General features: G+C 46.3%; 1 protein-coding gene across 1 annotated transcript in view; it reads right to left on the bottom strand.

Moving 5' to 3' along the window:
• LOC138452855 (uncharacterized) overlaps positions 1-17,643 on the bottom strand; it is a 1,928,742-nt gene that overhangs the window by 592,784 nt on the left and 1,318,315 nt on the right. Inside the window, exon 66 of the mRNA XM_069605205.1 lies at positions 11,890-12,042. Coding sequence (XP_069461306.1) covers positions 11,890-12,042 — 153 coding nt within the window. The remainder of the gene's footprint in view (positions 1-11,889; positions 12,043-17,643) is intronic.

The raw sequence follows: 17,643 nt of genomic DNA, 5'->3' as shown, positions 1-17,643 counted from the left end.
TAAGAAGAGAACTTTGTCTATCTTCTCTTCTGGCTATAAAAATGAGAGCTACTCTTATGTTGTACCGTAAAGTCATCAACGCATCGGAAAATAAAGTCCTGGACCTTATCCGGAGTGAAATCGAGGGTGGTAACAACATGACGCTTTCCAGATGGGAACAATTCAATCATTCCAGCCTGAAAGAACTTGACATTACTTTGGAAACATTGATTCAAAATCCTAATCATGTATCTAAGAAACTCTTTGAAGCAGATTGGATCAACACCCTGGAAATCGCTTGCAGCTATTCACTGACAGCAAATCTACCAAGCACCCCGATGAAACTTGACGAGGTGCGCGGCTATCTTCTTAAATTCCCGGATAAGAGGCTAAGTAGAACCTTTTTAAGGTTCAGACTAAACCAGCTAAAAACAAATGAAATTTTGGCAATTTGTAATCAATCTCAATCAAATAATTGCCACTACTGTGGACTACCAGACACTATAGAAACCATAGAACATTTGGTTCTTGAATGTACTGGCCTGGTCGTGAACAGGTGCCGATTTCTGGTCGAGCCACTGAAGAATTACCGCACCTTAGACTCAGAAAATCTATGGTCTCTGTTGACCAGCGGCAACAACAAGCGATGTGTCATCAGAATGTCTCTGTTTTTGAGGGCGCTGAATCTGTGAAATTTGATTTTTGACGAGAGAACCTCCTTCTCAATTCAGAAAGGACAAATTGAACTTAAAATTCATATAGGCTTCCGGTTGGATTCATTTTGTAAAAATTGTTATACAATTAAATCAAAAATAAAAACAAATTTAAAAAAAAGTAGGCAACCCCTGCAGGGAACCCCCTTTCAGAGGGAAGAAGTATGGAAGTATGATTTGATGGAGACAGAAAGTCTGTTCTCGCCACAAACTTCAAGGGAGACCTGTGCTTTGATCAGGAGTCACAGAGAGCTCAATTAACCCGAGAGACACTTTGATCCACAAAAGGTGGATTTCCCAAATGTCAGGGTAATCACCATTTGGTCATTCTCTTGGCATCCCAGGAAGGCTTTGGAGGGAACCCCATAACATTCCAAATCTTTTTGAATCAATGTGATATTCACATACTGAGTTGCCCAGGGTCCTTCCAACACCAAAAAGTACAAGGTAGGTTTTATTCTACTATACCTTACCAGGGATGCAGCGTCTTGGTGCATTCCTCTGGATGTGCAGGAAAAGCCAGTGTTGAGGAATTAAACTCATTTAAAGCTGCTTTCAAATAGATATTTGATCATCAACAAGTGTCACAAGAGGTTGATGGAGAATTACTCGATTTGAAGCAAATAAGCATGAATGTAGGAGTTTGAAAGGCAGTGGCAAGAAGATAAGAGGGTCTCCCTATTTTATCTTGGACTGAAGGAGGAGTTAAAAGATGATTTGGCGGTTGTTGTTGATAGACCGGCATTCAGCGATGTCCTGGTTAGTTTGATGATGCAGCTGAACTTTAATTTGGGGGAGAGAAGGTGAGAGGATACGCAGGGTTCCCAGGAGGTAAGACAACTACTGAAGGGTGAGACCTAGTGAAAAATAATGCTATGGAGATGTTAGACTACAAAGGCCACACAGATGGGTATGTGCACCCATCTCCCAAGAGGAAAAAGAGAAGCAGTGAAGAAATAATCTCTGCATATATTGCAGTAAGGAAGAGCACTTCCATGCCTGCCTAGAGCAAGTAGTCAGGAAGGTCCCTAACCCTTAAGTCTCAGCAAGCGACCAATACCTTTCCATCAACTGTTCCACACATTACCCTAAATGTATACTTTTTTGTGAAGGGGAGTTTAAGTGTTGTGGACTGGTAGTTATAGAGTCAGGACATCTGGAAATGTCCTCAATTGGGGTTCTGCTAAGGCAGTGGGAATTCCTTACCATAAGAAGAGTCATGCTGAACTAATTCCTTAAGGTTCGAGGTTTCGGGAGGCATAGGGAGGAGATAGTATTCAAGCTAACTAACTAACCAACTAAATATTTTCTTGTATAGCGCAACTCTCACCCAAAGGTCCCAGGGCGCTCACATGGACAAGAACAAACAAAAAACAAGACATGGATGCAGGTGGGGTTCAGAAGTCATTCTTAATCAAATGACAGGCAGTGTCATAAGGAGAGGCAGATTTTTATTTTTGGGATCATATGTCAGTTTCTTTTATTTATTTTTTTTGCCTTCAAACAGGAACGTCTTCAGCCGTTTCCTGAACTGTTGCAGGGTTGCACATTGTTTCAAATAAATTGGAATTACATTCCAATTTCTTGGGCCCCAGGTTGCAAAACTTGCTCTGCCTAGTTTTTTTGTGATCGCGCGTGGTTGAAATAACAGCATCTGACTATTTGAACGTAAGCTACGTTTGAGTGTTACCATTTTAATCTTGCCTTGAGATATTCTGGGGCACTACCTAATATACATTTAAAGACTATGGGCCTCATCACGACTTTGGCGGTAACCCTTAAATCCGGCGGCAGTAAGAGCGCACATTTTCCCCATTGAGCCCAATGGGAAATGGGGCGTTCCCGAATGGGCTCAATGGGGAATGGGGAATTACATTACCGCCGAACTCGTGACCCGGCGCTATTAGCGCCAAAGTCGTGATCAGGCCCTGTGACTAGTCCCTTAAAGGTCAGTCGTTGCTCAATAGAGAGCCAGTGTAGTCTTTTTCGGTGTTCTGTAATGGGGGATTGACGACTCAATCCACACACCGCCCGAACTGCTCCATTTTGAATTGTTTGAAGACTCTTTATATTGGATTTGGTAGTGCCAATAAAGAGACTATTACAATAGTCCAGTTTAGTATTTACAATCGCAGCTGCGATTGATGCTCTATTTGCTTCAGACAAATAAGGACGTATTTGCCAAAGAAGATGTGTAAGGAAAGCACAGGATGATTTAAGATAGGCCACGTGCTTTTGGATTGATGCACCTCAGTTGTAGGTAATTCTGAGCATGCCTTGATTAGTCCCTAGAATGGACTAGAAGGACTGGCAAATCCAAGTCACTCTTCTGCTTGGAATTCCGTTTGGGAAGTAAACATGAAGATAGCCCATGTCCATGGTGGAAGGGGGTCCTTTAGTGTGAGGCTGCCCTGTGCATTTTGAGCCCCCCCTGGCGAACAGAAGACTCATGAGGATCTGCGTCTTGTCCGGGCTCCACGCGTGCTCGGGCCAGCGCACGTGACCTGCCCCATTTATTTGAATCCACACGCGACAGAGTTATGTCACTCTGCAGCGTGTGTTAGTTAAAGGGACACCATATCCATCTGTGTTAGAAGAAGGTGTTTGTTAGGAGTAATGCTTTGAATATCATCATCCCTATGCTGTGGCCACTGTGGAACTTCCTATACGCTATTTTGACTTCAAGGAAATTACTGATGAGGCTGATGCAGGTGCGTTTCCTCCACACCGTTCTTATGATTGTAAGATTGTCCTGGAGGTCAGAGCCACCGCAGCATGTAGCAGAGTAGGTGCACATATAGAGAAAGAAAATGGGTATCTGGAGAAATATCCCGAAGATAATCTAGCCAAGGGGTTTATTAAACAGTCGCAATCCCCAACAATTTCCCTCTTTCTCTTTGTGTTCAAAAAGTATGGCTCCTCGCAGACCTTTATAGAATATGGAGCTCTGAATAAATGTATTATCAAGAATTGCTGCCCTTTTCCTCTAAATGTGTTCATCTTGGATCAAATTCAAGGTGCCAACTGGTTTCCTAAATTGGACCTACATGTGGCATACCATCTAATACACATTCACGAGGGCAAGTGGGAGACGGCACTCAGAACCACGTTTGGGTTCTATGCATATTAAGTGATGCCATTTGGACTTGGTAATGCTCCTGCTGCCTTCCATTTCTTCATCAATGAGTTCCTTCAGGAGTTACTGGACATGTGTGTTGTGTTATATATAGATAACATCCTCATCTACTCGCAGGACCTTAATCAGCATTATAGTCATGTTAGGCAGGTCTTCCAGAAGTTGTGTGACAACCACCTTTATGCCAAAGTTGACATGAGTCAATCCACACTCACGTTGTGGAGTTCTTGGTTTTTGCTATTTCTCCGAAGGGGTTGGAGGCTAATTTATGAAAGGTTCAAACTGTCTGGGACCGGTCAACTCCTTCCAATGTCAAAGTGGTTCAAAGTTTTTGATCATCGCTTCATAAAGGATTTTTCTAGACTGTTGAGTTCAATTACTAAATTGTTGAGGAAAAGGGTAAGAGGTTGAGGAGCCTTCCAAATTTCCACTAGTTCACTTGAGCCCTGATGCACCTCATCTCTCAATTAGGTCCAGTGCATTTCTTTGTTGTGGGTGGAAACAGTACATAACTGGGTACATTCTTGAGAATCAAGAAAGGCATTTAAGCGCTTACCCACATGCACAATGGACTTTCCCCCACTATAGGTTAAAATCACTGCAAATGTATTGGCAGACTTAATGCAGGCCTCTTTGACAAAGTCAATAAGTTCCTTAATAGAAAGGTAGAGTGTACCAGAGGGTGACATCATCAGGAAACAGTAGTGGTCTGAATGAGGGTGCAGGGGAATGGCAACATTTTGGAGTGATAAAAACCCTGATAGCCTACTAGGGAGGTTTGGAACGAAATGGTCATGAGTAACCTAACCCTCTTATTAAATCGATCAACATACAAAGTATAAGAACCTGTGTTGCCACCTGGAGTAGACTATCTGTAGCTTGGTAGACTATAGTGCTGAGGGGGATTATGTGCCGGTATATTTTGAGTTCACAGAGATACTAGGAAGTCTGTGTTCCTCTGGTAGCTTCAGGTCGCTTTCCGACAATGTGCTGTCCTTCATCAACTTCTCTTTCCACCACTATCTCTAATGATGTCTCATCCTGGTTCCCATTGTCTCGCCACACTCTGGGGTCTCACTTCTCTCTGATTTGCCTGCTATTGTCCATCTGGCCTTTATGAAACTGAAATGGGTAATGTGGACACACTATTGCCACACATCATTTACCCAGTGATCACCATGGACTGGGTTGAGTGTTTATATCCCCTCCTTTATTCTTCTTGATCCGCTAAGTGATTTGCATTCACCTGCTTTCAGCAGAACATTGAGGGTAAAAATGTATCAACCAACCAGTGGCTGGGTGCTAACTGGATCAATGTCCAGACCACAGGCAAATTGTGAGTTAACTTCTCTAAAGCCTTATAACCCACCTACGCCTTTGGCTCCAGGCAATCATTTGGGTTTCTGGGCCCATAACTTCTGGCATTGGTTGGAGGACAATACTGTTTAATGGGCACCAGCAGTGAAACATTCAGATCTTGACAGGCAATAAAAAATCTGAGTCTTCTGGCATTATGCACTGGTATGGCTTGCCTTTTCATTGGTCCTGTTGGCTGTCAGGATGCCTGTGTCTCCTCTACGTGCCTCCTGAGCCTTTTTCCGACCTTCCCTTAGCGCCTGTATCTTCACATTTCACTCACTCTAGCTGTCGCCGTCTCTTACCAGGCAACCAATTGCAGTAAAACAATAGTAAAGAACAAACTGGAAATGGGCAGACCGTTTAGCCTGGCAGTCCGTATTATCATCAAATTATGTTTTTTTTGACTAGTATGTGTTGTTATAGATAAAACTGACATTGGTTTGATGTGCGATTGCTAATCTAACATTGGAAAATCTTGTAACAGCCCCTGAAATAACAGGCCAGAGCGAAAAAAAAGAGCCTTTAGCAAGGGATGCAGCGCTTTTACCCAATGGTTCAGATGACAACCACAGGTGTTATGATTATTAGCACCTGTGGCAGATTGTTGCTCTGGTGTGTTTTCGATTTGAAAAAAATGCTCACTCATGTGAACTGTTTTTACTAAATGAAAACATAACAAACACAATACGCAAACCACCTTTCTACTTTCTTGGCCATTAAGGTGCAGCGGAAGAGAGGCACCCAGGAGCAAAAGGCCAGGAACAAAACGGATGAAAGAAGTGTTTGGTATATTTTCTTTAAAAAAGAAAATAGCGGCGGTTAAGGGTCGGGCGGTGAAAAGGATGTGCGGTGGGGATAGCCTGGGACATGGGCTCGTATCAGCAGATACAGCTTGCATGCTAAGCAATCTGACTAGCTGTGGCACACTTCTAGCCTGGTAATTTGCCAATACCCGCTTTACATGGTTCCCGCACTGTAAATAAGACATATGATTCAGGGGGGTAGGGTTATTGAGACCTCCATACCGGAGAGATGCTTGCAGGGGTAGTGATGATTTCTTATCCGTGAGTCTGAGGTTGTGCTGGTAACCAAAAGCCCTGTATCTGTGCCATTTGGGGTTGCACCCACGGGTGTTAGTAATCTTGTTCATTCAAATGTGATAATGGTGCAACCAGGAGAGATATGGCCTTCAAACCTGCTGAGGGATAGGAACTGATGCCATACAGCCATTGTTTCCTCCGAACCTGCCTGTACGACTCAACATATACACAGCACGCTCAATTCAACCTGCATAAGTGCAGCAGCATCTGGTACCGGGTGTCCAGATGCAGCTGCACCACATAACACAGTGCATGAAAATACATTAATCTGGCAAGCCCATTCTTATTATGATTATAAACTTCCTGGGGTAGGCCCAGCTTAGCTGTCATCAGAGAAGGACCCAAATTCAAGTGAGCCCCACTCCTAATGCTATTGTGCTGTAGAACCTTTACGGGCATATAAGTAGACAGATTCACCTTCAAACAACTCTGCCAAGACAGAGAGAGGTAGGCCCCCAGCTGGAGTTAGTAGAATCAGTGCATCTTATACATGGAATATGAGGAGACTTTTTATTACCTGTGCATAAGGTAACATAAATATATAATAACAGTTTGATAAATCAGCTGAATATAACAAATATATGAAAACCTCAGTCATAAACGACTGATGCAGGGGCACTATGTGTACAATTAATATATTAATGTTCCTAGATGTTTCCATTGTTGCATCTGTTTATTTTATTTTGGTTACCGGAACGCAGCATTGGCCATTGTAGGATGGGGCCACTGTGGTTGATGTAGAGGGGATAAAAAGTGGGGTGACTTAGGAGGCTGGGGGCCTCTCCAAGCTAGCCATCAAAGGACTTTAGGGTGGTATGGGAAGAATACCCTGGTTACCACTTGGCAGGGGTCAGTCGCATGGAACACACTCAAAGAACTGGCTCTTTAAGGGTGTTCCCTGTGAACCAGGACCTAAGTCAGAGAGACATTTCATGCCTGTTCTGTCTGACCAATAATATGGCAGTAGCACTGCTAGCCAAATCCAGCCATTAGAGAACACTGCATGGACGAGCTGTCACTGGGGCGCAAGGACCCTGCTGCCTCTCCACAGCATCCTGACTGGTTTGCTCCCTTCTCCAAGTATAAAACAGTTCAACAAAGTCAAGTCTCAAAATCTTCTTATTTAGAATTAGAATGCCAGGAGGTCTCTTCAGGTCTCAGGGTTTCCTTCCCCAAGTTAGGACTCTGGATCCCCTTCCCCAAGTTCCAAGTCACACAAAATGACCTTGAAATGAAAGGCGTCTTATCAGGACTCAGGTTTCCCTTCCCTGAGTTCCAAAACACAATTCCAAAAGAAACACAAAATGTCTCTATCTTCCACAGTGTGGATCATGTTGTTTTCAAATGCACTGTTCAAATGATTTTGTAGTTTGCCCACAGGTTGAAACTGTCTGTGTATCAGGGTGCACTGTCCTTTGTCTGCCTGTTCTTGTCACCTTTTGGTTTCAAAGCGTTGGTTCTGTATAGCAACAAAGTGTTAATTCAATTTGGTGTCAAATAATGAAACCTCTGTCTTAAGGTTTGTTTTCCCTTCATATGGAGTTCAATAATTGTTCATTTCACTTCAAATGTATAATTCAATGTGCGCAGACCTTTGAACACGTGTTTCTTAGTCACACGCGATCATTCCGATGCCAGCTATTCCGTTTTGTTTAATGGTAGACAAATATAACTGCTTGTTTTGCTTTAATTGGATAGTTCGGTGTTCAGAGACCTTCGAGAACGTGTTCCTTACCACACAAATGACAACTCTGATACAAAGTATTCCCCTCTCTTGTATACTTAGCAAGCATAAATATTCCTTCCCCTTTAATTGAGCTGTTCACGTTTCTGAGAACTTTGAAAACACGACCACTTGGATACAATGCATTTAATAAAATGCTTAAATTCACACACGCGCACCGGGTTTCTCAAGCCCCAGAAACTCACTGGTCACTTAGGATGTTTGTGTTCTAGTGCAGATCACACAACCTTCTACATCTAGTGTTGGGGCACCAGCTTCTGCCCCCTCAGCCGCTCGTGGAGTGATACTCCACCACAGGGGAACAAGCACTTTAAATAGAAAGGAACCGGGCAGTCCTCCAGCGCAGCTCCCTTCACCTTTTTTGGTCTGCTCCAGGGAGTCCTCACTCCCACGCCATGCTGAATGGTCCTCTGCTGCATGCACCGGCCTCCTGGTCCTTCTCCTGTCAATTCCCTCTGCCACTGGGTTGGGCTCCATTTATACACCTGATGCCCCTTGACAGGCTGCAGCTCTGAATGATTATTCAGTCCTGCCTGACTCCCATTAAAGGGACATGCCTGACCTTCACTACTCCTAGCAGGCATCTTCCTTTTCCCAGTACTAGAGTGGGAAAAGAGCATGGTCTACATTGCTCTTAGTTGTCTCCTCTTCGTCCCAGTACTGTCAAGTGTCAATGGTAGAGAAATGAGGGGAGCTGGCTTATAACAGCCCATAAAGGTTGGAGAGGGGTTGGGTCGGTTGTCACTAGGCAAAGGGGGGTACCATGTCTTGCCCAAGGTAACCCTACTCCCGGTTCCCAAGGATCCTCCATCCAGGTGAACCTCCCTCGCTTCTCTGCCCCCCAGGGTCAGGATACAATAGCGATGGCCTTTCCCTAGCCACCTGTGCAGAGGATCTAAGAGGTTCAGAAGTGAGAATACCCTCACATTTCTCACCGTTCCCCTTGACAAACCTGTATACCTGAACTTATTAGGCAGATGATCCTTCCTGGGAGTGACGTTCTGGGAACACCAGTACTTAGGAAGAATTTGCCAACACCCACCCAGGCCCCAACAGTCACACTAAGCCCTCCAAATTCAGGAAATGGAAGGCCCAAGTAGGGAAGTCGGGCTATTATGAAAGTGGGAGAATTTTTGAGAATTAGGTTATGGAAGCCAAGAGTTCATTTGTGGATGTTGAAAGTGGAAAACAAGCAACTTTGGTTAAGGCTGGAGAATAGAGCAAGGTTGGAGATGGAGGTTCTGACAAGGAAGGTAGAAAGAAGAGATTTAGCAGACAAACAGGTTGAGGAGGGCAGGAGAAAGGGGCAAGGATTCACTCCAGCAGTGAGGAGTCGAGAGGTTCCCAAAGGAATTTGGTTAGAGAGAGTTGCCCAATTGAGTGAAGAAGAAGGTAAATACATGAGTCCTGTGGAGCAAGGAAATGAAACATCAATTGAAGAAAGATGGTCAATAAAGGAGAAGGAGTAGGATAAAGGAGGCAGATTTAGTGGAGGAGTTAATGAGAGAGGTAGGAGATAAAAGATCTGAAGTACAATCAGGAGGACAGGAAGAAGAGGTGATGAATGAGGAAGCACTCAAATGGAGAGAGGTCTTCAATAAACAGTCAATGTACCTGAGGGTGATATGGATGAGGGGAAAGATGAGTGTGGTGCAAAATAAAAGAAAATGCATGTTTTAAGGTGTTGTGTTCTCATTTGAAATGCTTAAATGCAACGCTGCTTTAAGAGCCAAACCAATACCATCATTGCTATAGTAGTTATACCAAAGCCAATTTGATACTGCACTGGCTTGGTTAAATGCTCGACTTCATTTTAAACTGTGAAATGCTTGTACACATATATATGTTTCCTCTTGGTACATATAAGCGAGAAATCCTCATCTTGCATTACTCATGCCCTGCACAGTTAGGTTATTCCTCTGAACATTAACCATTATAATTTAATTCCGTATGACACTGCTTTGTAGTTGAAACTAGATATGCTGCAGTACATCTTTTATAATAAGAAGCACTGCAGAATTGAGTGTGAGCTCCACTGCAGGGGTCTAGGAGAAGTGAAAGAGTTACGATTCCTCTTTGAAGTTCTTGTGATAAGTAGGAAGCTGAAAGCGTACTCCTGAGGAAGGCTCTGGGCAGGTTCAGGTTTGATTTGTTTGTGGAAAACTGCCCTGTCGATATTTGTTATTTCTTTTGCTTTGCTGCTATTAAAGACATTTACCAACCTACCTTATTCTTTATTTGGATTGTGTGAATGGATGTTTCTTCGACACAAGTATGCAGTAGCATGACAGCAAGGTGCTGACAGAACTTGTGAAGTGTGTGATGGAGGATATTTGGAGTTTAAGATGATAAGAATAGGGGGAAGAGATTTTTGTATTGAGACTTACCAAGAGGAAAACACAGGTGAAGGTGTTGAGGAGAGTGAACAAGAGACCTTCATGGAAGACCGTGAGGAGAGCAGGGAGTATGCTTTAAAAGCCACAAGTACAAGTTAACTCCTGGAGGAAGAAAGAGTAAGCAGGCTGCTGGGTATAATAGTGTGGACCCACCAGCGTGGTAGCTGAGCCAGAGAGGGAGGTAGTGTCAGAGAAGTTATTAATTCTGCCAACCTCTCTTAGCTCAGATTCAAAGCTTTCGGACTTGCCAGGGCCCTCATTTATTCTCCTGGCCTCAACAGGCCAGTAGGGGAGGAGAATAAAGATGTAAAGAAACGCGTCCATCCTACCCCAACAAGAGAAAGTCCACAAGGAACTAGAAAGACCAAGGGCCTCATCACAAGTTGGGCTGTAGCCCTTAAATGCGGCAGTAACAGTATTACCACTGCATTTAAGGGCTGGCCCTATCATGAGTTGGGTGCTAAATGGGCTGTTTAACATCTAGCTTTTTTCTGGAGGTGAAAATCCCATTTAGCGCCCTGTTTTAGCCGTAATTACTGCTGGCTGTATTAGCCTGCAGTATTAGCGCCGAAAATGCCCCATTGGATCCAATGGACCCAATGGGGAATGGAGATTTACTGTTAACGCCCAACCGTGATCCGGCAGTAATACTGCGAGACCGGTGGGTGCTAAGGCTATTACAGTCGGGTGGTATTACAGCCGGCATACAGCCCAACTCGTGATGAGGCCCCAAGTCAGGTCAAAACAGGTGGAAGTATAGGGTGATATCCTTGTGAGACTGTTACTGGGTTATGATCTCCCAAGAAACCCAGATTGAGGTGTGTCCTGGGCCAATGTGAAAACCCAGAGACTTTGCATAAAGTCTTTGTTGAAAGCTCCCTTCTTGGAAGCAAACAAGGGGGGAAGGCTTAGGCGGAAGGAAAGCCCTCTTGAACTTTAAGTTGGCCATAAGGTTTTAGCTAGTCCTGGCCATTTTGCTAATCCAGACAGTTTAGTTGAGCTTTATTCCTACCTGTGTATTAATATGTCACAAACTCTATTGAAACCCTATTAAACCACACTAAACTTGAGTTTCTGTCTTGTCTGGTCTTTTGATCCTTGTCTAGGTCGTGACAGTACCCGTTGAAGAAATGGCTCAACTGTTTTCCCCCCACCAATATTTATGAATGACATAGCCCCTTTAGCAATTACACCAAGCTCTATCATGTGGACAGTGACATATGCAGGTAGTCAACGGAGAGCTAACTTTCAACTGAAAGCAACACAAGTGATAAGAGTAGAACTATGAGTAAAGTGAGTGAAGGAAAGATCACTGGCCAATCGCATTTGTAGAATGTCATAGAAAAAGTATGTTCATATGTTTTAAATATGGCACCTATTGTAGCTGTGTTACTGTTGTACATTCATTATTGCAGTCCTAAAGTATTTCAATGGTTTCTACTTTCCCAATTAGAATCCATACCTCTGTCATGTTGTTTACCAATTCTCTGGTGAACCAGTTCCGATCCGCTTGGCGACTTAGTCTGTCTTCCAGAATCCGACAAAGCTCATGCTGCCAGAAAGAGACCACCATCATACTGTCCTCACGGTCTTCACTTGACAACCTTTGCAGACACTGTTTAAGAGCAAGAGGCAAGATTCAGAGACTGTCCCAATGAAAACGTGTGCTTTCAGATTGTTTTATGCAATTACTTTTGTGTTGTTGAGCCACAAGCCATGAAAATCTAAATGTAAGTAAGTGCCCATAACGGGTAATCAGTCTTGGTACTCAACCAATTACAGATTTAGTATGACAGACAAGTACCAGAACATACACTGGGGCCTGCGCCATAAACAAAAGACTGGTAATATAATTTCTTTGTCCTGGGCTAGCTTCTGGACTTATATGCTTACACAATTTTCCTTGTACGTTTGTAGAATTTGAGATCACTCTTGTTAAAATAATTTCTCCACACCTGACACTTCAGATACATAGAAATATGCAAGTAAACTGAGATTCAAAATCCCCAAAAGGCTCTTTTTGCATGTAGCAGTGACAGAAATCTTGTGAAGGAGGATCACCCACATCACAAAGTGTGTGTTTTTTCCCTCACTTTTGAGATCTGAAATAGCTACATTCATGTTTAAAATAGTCGGAGGTGAGGAAGGGCAAAAAGCAATCTGGTGGTGGTACGTGCGCATGAGAAATAAGTTGACTGTTAAAGGTGGATGAGATTGGTGGGGAATGATTTGTTTTCTGTGCGGCCAAGTTGGGCACATTTTATATGATGGAGTAATGAAAGCCACAATCACTCGGTCCAATAGCGAATGCCACATACAACCAAAGGAGTCTCAAGGGTTTCAAGAAAAAGACAGCACTGGGAGTAGAATCTGAATGGAAATATTAAGGGTGGTTGAGACTTTTTGCATTAATATACCAACAGGGCGTATCAGTGTTCATCAGCAGGACAGTTTACATTAAATGTCTCTCCATCATGTTTGTTCTTATCAGGTACACTGGCCCTCATCACAAGGTTGGCGCTCCGGTAAGAACGGCACCGGTAAGGCAATACCGGCATCCATTACCGGGCCGGTGTATCATGAACCTAGATGCCGTTGCTACCGGCATCGTCAAGGACCCGCTGTGGCCGTGCACCACCGTACCAGAATGCAGGCACGCACACAGATGGGGAGGCCTTAATACCGGCATGCCGCAAAGAAGGGGACACCAAGAGTCACACGTACAAGTACATACCAACATCAAGATGCCGGTATGAAGGGCCACCATGATGCCGGCAATACCGGCATCGCGGACCACCCGTAAACAGCAAACTGCTGTGTAACCAAGTGCCACAGGTGCACACAGCACACCCCCTTCCAAACCAAAATGCTACCACTTGTACTTGCCATACTGGGCCTGGAGGACATGCCTGCACTGCTACTCCTTGAGCAGGCAGTACAACAGGAAACACAGAGGAGACGCAGGAGGAGAAGGAGGGTGAGACATGCCCAGCAAATCCCACAAGTGCAGGCAGTCGCTCCCCGCAGACAGCCAACAATCCCACGTATAAGGGCCAATCCATTTGACTTAACCCCAGCACAGATCCACACCCTGTACCGCCTGGACAGAGACACCATCACCAACATAGTGGAATTAATACAGGATGACTTGGTCAGCCTGATCAACATCCGCACAGCTATCCCCCCTTTGCTGAAGGTGGCATCTGTGCTCCACTTGCTGGCCACAGGCACTTATCAACACACAGTGGGCCAAATGCATGGCATTTCCCAATCATGCTTCTCTGTTGTGTTAAACCAAGTGCTGGATGCACTACTGAAGCACTCAAGTGCCTCCATATCCTTACCAAGGACACAACAGGAGGCAAATGCCACCAAAATAGCATTCCATGCACTGGCAGGCATGCCCAATGTAATTGGTGCCCTTGACTGTACCCATGTAGAGTTGGTCGTCCCACATGCCGTGGAGGCGGTGTACTGCAATTGGAAGCTATACCATTCCATCAATGTTCAGATGGTGTGTGATGCCAGCCAGATAATAACACATTGCTGTGCCAGATACCCAGGATCCACGCATGATGCCATGTTGCTGCAGAACTCCTCACTACCCCGCTACATGGAAGGAGACGTTGTACGAAGTGGCTGGCTGTTGGGTGAGTCTGCCCTCTGGGCCATGGGGGCAGATGGATTGGGGGGGGTACATGCATATGCAAGGGGAATGCCCTCTGGGCCATGGGGGCAGATGGATTGGGGGGGTACATGCATATGCAAGGGGAATGCTCTCTGGGCCATGGGGGCAGATGGATTGGGGGGGGGGTACATGCATATGCAAGGGGAATGCCCTCTGGGCCATGGAGGCAGATGGATTGGGGGGAAGGAAAGTTTCTTAAGTCATCCGCCGGCACACAGCCCTCACATTTGCATGCAAAATGCCCCTAGCCAAGACATACATTGGATGGCCTGGTGGTTTAAAATCCTAGGACCCTAGGTCGTGTATGTCACACAAGGCTCCCTCTATGAATTGGCATACACTGTACAGGGCTGACAGTCATGTGGATGCGGCTGCCAATGACGAGATTGTGCATATGAACTTGAATGATGTACAGGCTGAGCACACCTGTCAACTGAGCCTCATCCTCACACATACCTCCTTCTGCTCCTATGTAGGAGATGCTGGATATCCTCTGAAGCCATGGCTACTCACTCCTGTCAGGAACCCGAAGAACAGGCATGAGGAGGACTTCAATCGTGCACATACACGTACACGTGTGGTCATTGAGCAGACGTTTGGCCTTTTGAAGGCACGGTTTCGCTGCATCAGCAGGTCGGGAGGGGCACTCATATACGGGCCTGAGAAGGTGGGCAAGATCATCACGGCATGTGCAATGCTGCATAACATGTGCATCCGGCGTAACATACCCCTGCCACCTGACGTGGAGCTGCCACCACCTGGTGAAGTAGAAGGAGAGGAAGGAGTAGAAGTAGGACATAGGCCAGGACGCGAAAAACGTGAGGGTCGCGCAGTGCGCAAAATGGTCATAGACCAATCATTCTGATGTACTTTGATGCAGAGGGTGCCATGTGTTGTGAACTGTGGGCACTGGTTGTGTGGGCACATGAGCACGAATCACCATGAAGCAATAAATTGACATACAAAAAATCAGCAATGTCCACTCATGTGATATTTGTTACACAACTGGTGTATTCGCGAGAAATTAAGTACAACATGATTCAACAATCCACGCCCCCACCACCCCTCCACCTCCCCCACCCTACTCCCATGCCCCAAACACCCCAGTACGACACACTACACCCACCACCCCTCCACCTCCCCCACCCTACGCCCATGCCCCCAAACACCCCAGTACTACACACTACACCCACCACCACCCTCCACCCACCCCCTAACACCCAAAGTCAACTATGGCACGACATGTGTCTGGATGTATACCCAAAGAGATTATGCAGGGTGGCCCTGCTACTGTTGAGCCCCCTTCGAAGGTGGGGGTTGGATCTCTGAGCGGCGGGGCTGGTCTGCCTCGAGCTCGCTGGCGCGGATGATGCGGATGACCCAGATGGTTGTGATCCCAGGGGAGGGGTTTGCTGTTGGTCCATGCGGTCAGCAATCCTGGTGAGGATCTGACCCAAGGCATTGAAGCCATCACGCACTTGCTGTGCACTTGAGTTAATGGCTTGGATAACGGCCACAGTGCTGTCCTGGATAATACGGCGTGTTGTCGCCCCTTCAGCAAGGTACTGCTGCACATAGCCTTGCATCGCCTCCTTCCGGGCCTCCATCCTGGAGAGACGTCCCCCAAGGTCCCTTATGGCAGTGTGGGTTGTGGTTGGTGGGTGATATGGTGGCACTGCATGAATCATGGGGCTGTGCATGGCTGGAGACCACTCTCCATGGCTGCCCTGGTCGGATGAGTCCCGCTGAGGTGTGTCCTGTGGGGTGGCCTGCGGGCTTGGTGTGTGCACTACAGGCTCTGAGTGGACAAATCCTGCATCGCCCTCATTGTCCGGGTCAGCTACCTAATCAACACTATGATCTGCCGATGCAGCCATCTCCCCAATTGTTCTGGCAGCAGCAGAATGTGTGCCTTCCTCCATGCCTGCTGTGTCCTCAACCAGTGTGGATGGTTTGACCATGGATGCAGGTGCAGGTGTCAGCTTGTCCTGTGTGCTTCTCTGTGGTGCTGTTTTTGCACCGGATCTTGGCCCGCTTCCCGCTTGGCCCATCCTTGGTCCACTTGAGGTTGATGGACCTGTGCCATCAGATTGCCTCCTAGGCCTTTTGGCTGGTGTTGTGCATTGTGCACTCCCTTGCGCTTCGTCACTGTCAGCATCCGTACCTGTGGGGGACAGAGAGTGGCAGGAAATCAGTGATTCTTCCGCTTGCATTGTGCATGCATTAGTCATTGGACATGTGGCGCCATCTGATCAGTTGCATTCGTGGCTTTGTAGGGGACTGTGTACATGCAATGTTGAAGAGTGGATTTTGATAGCGTAGTCGTGTCCACATGTACGCATTGTTGGGTGCAGTTGGACATTGATGTGTTTTGGGAGGGTCGTCCTGGGTGGCACATGCCCATAAAATGTGTCTTGTGTGTGTATTCGTGTATGACCGCAACACGCATTGGGATGGGATGGTGGTAGACCCAGAATGTGTACATGGATATGTGTAGGTGTGCATGATGGCCCATTTGTTGGCTGGTGTAGCAGCCACATTTGGAGGAGGATGATTTTGATTATTTTTACTGTTTCAGTAGGGACACTCACCTTCATCTGCCGATGTTGGCATGCCAAACTCTGCTTCACCGACTCCTTCGATGGACTCCACGTCTATGATGGAGCTGCAGGTCTCCTCCCATCTGGCCAATTTCAGTGGGGAGTGTGGTCCTCCTCCTGTTGCCAGCCCATGGCTCCCATTAGCCGACAATATGTTCCGGACTCTCAGCCTGAGGTCGTCCCAATGTTTTTTGCAATCACGCACTGTGCGTGCTGTGGTGCCGACTGCACTTACTTTCTGGGCAACTTCTTCCCAGATGGCCTTTTTCTTGAGCTGGGCTGGACGCCTGAGGTTGTTGCAGAACACCACTTCAGCATTTGCCACAAGGGTGCCGGCCAACATGTTCAGCTCATCCTCCATAAAACGAGGTTTGCGCAGGTTGGCCGTGCCTCTCCGGGTGGTCTTCGACATGTTGTCCGTGGTGGCCTGGGAGTTGGGGTGTAGAGGGTCCTGTAGGTGGAGGGTGGCAATGGATTGTGTTTTTAAAGATGGCCGCCATGGCATTTCCCGTTCCGGCGCGATGACCTTACTTCTGGGTTCGGTATTAACGCACCCGTTATTTGCACTATGTTAATAACGGTAACGGTATTTAGGGGTTGCCGAGGGAGGAGCCGTTCTGTGCGTATTGGTCGATGCCGCTGTCTGGGGGTCGTTACCGGCATGCCGGTACGGCCGCTACCGGCATGCAGGGATGCGCGCGCTCGCGCACTCTTGATCGTCTGCTATTTGCGGGTTGGTGCCAAGCCGGACATGTTATTACCGCCATGCCGGTACGGCCAGATTTTTAGCGCCAACCTTGTGATGAGGCCCACTGCCTTAATCTACACTGCACAGTTATTTGATTCCTTAAGTAGTGGTGAACTGTCTGAGTGTATACCCCTTACTTAGCCTGCTGGGAGGGTATTACCCAAATTGACCTTTTACACA

The sequence above is a fragment of the Ambystoma mexicanum genome, chromosome 4p, assembly GCF_040938575.1.
Source record: "Ambystoma mexicanum isolate Mex_15411 chromosome 4p, UKY_AmexF1_1, whole genome shotgun sequence".
In the NCBI taxonomy this organism is placed as follows: Eukaryota; Metazoa; Chordata; class Amphibia; order Caudata; family Ambystomatidae; genus Ambystoma; species Ambystoma mexicanum.
Note: the sequence above shows the minus strand (reverse complement) of the source record. Positions and strands in the feature narration are given on the sequence as shown.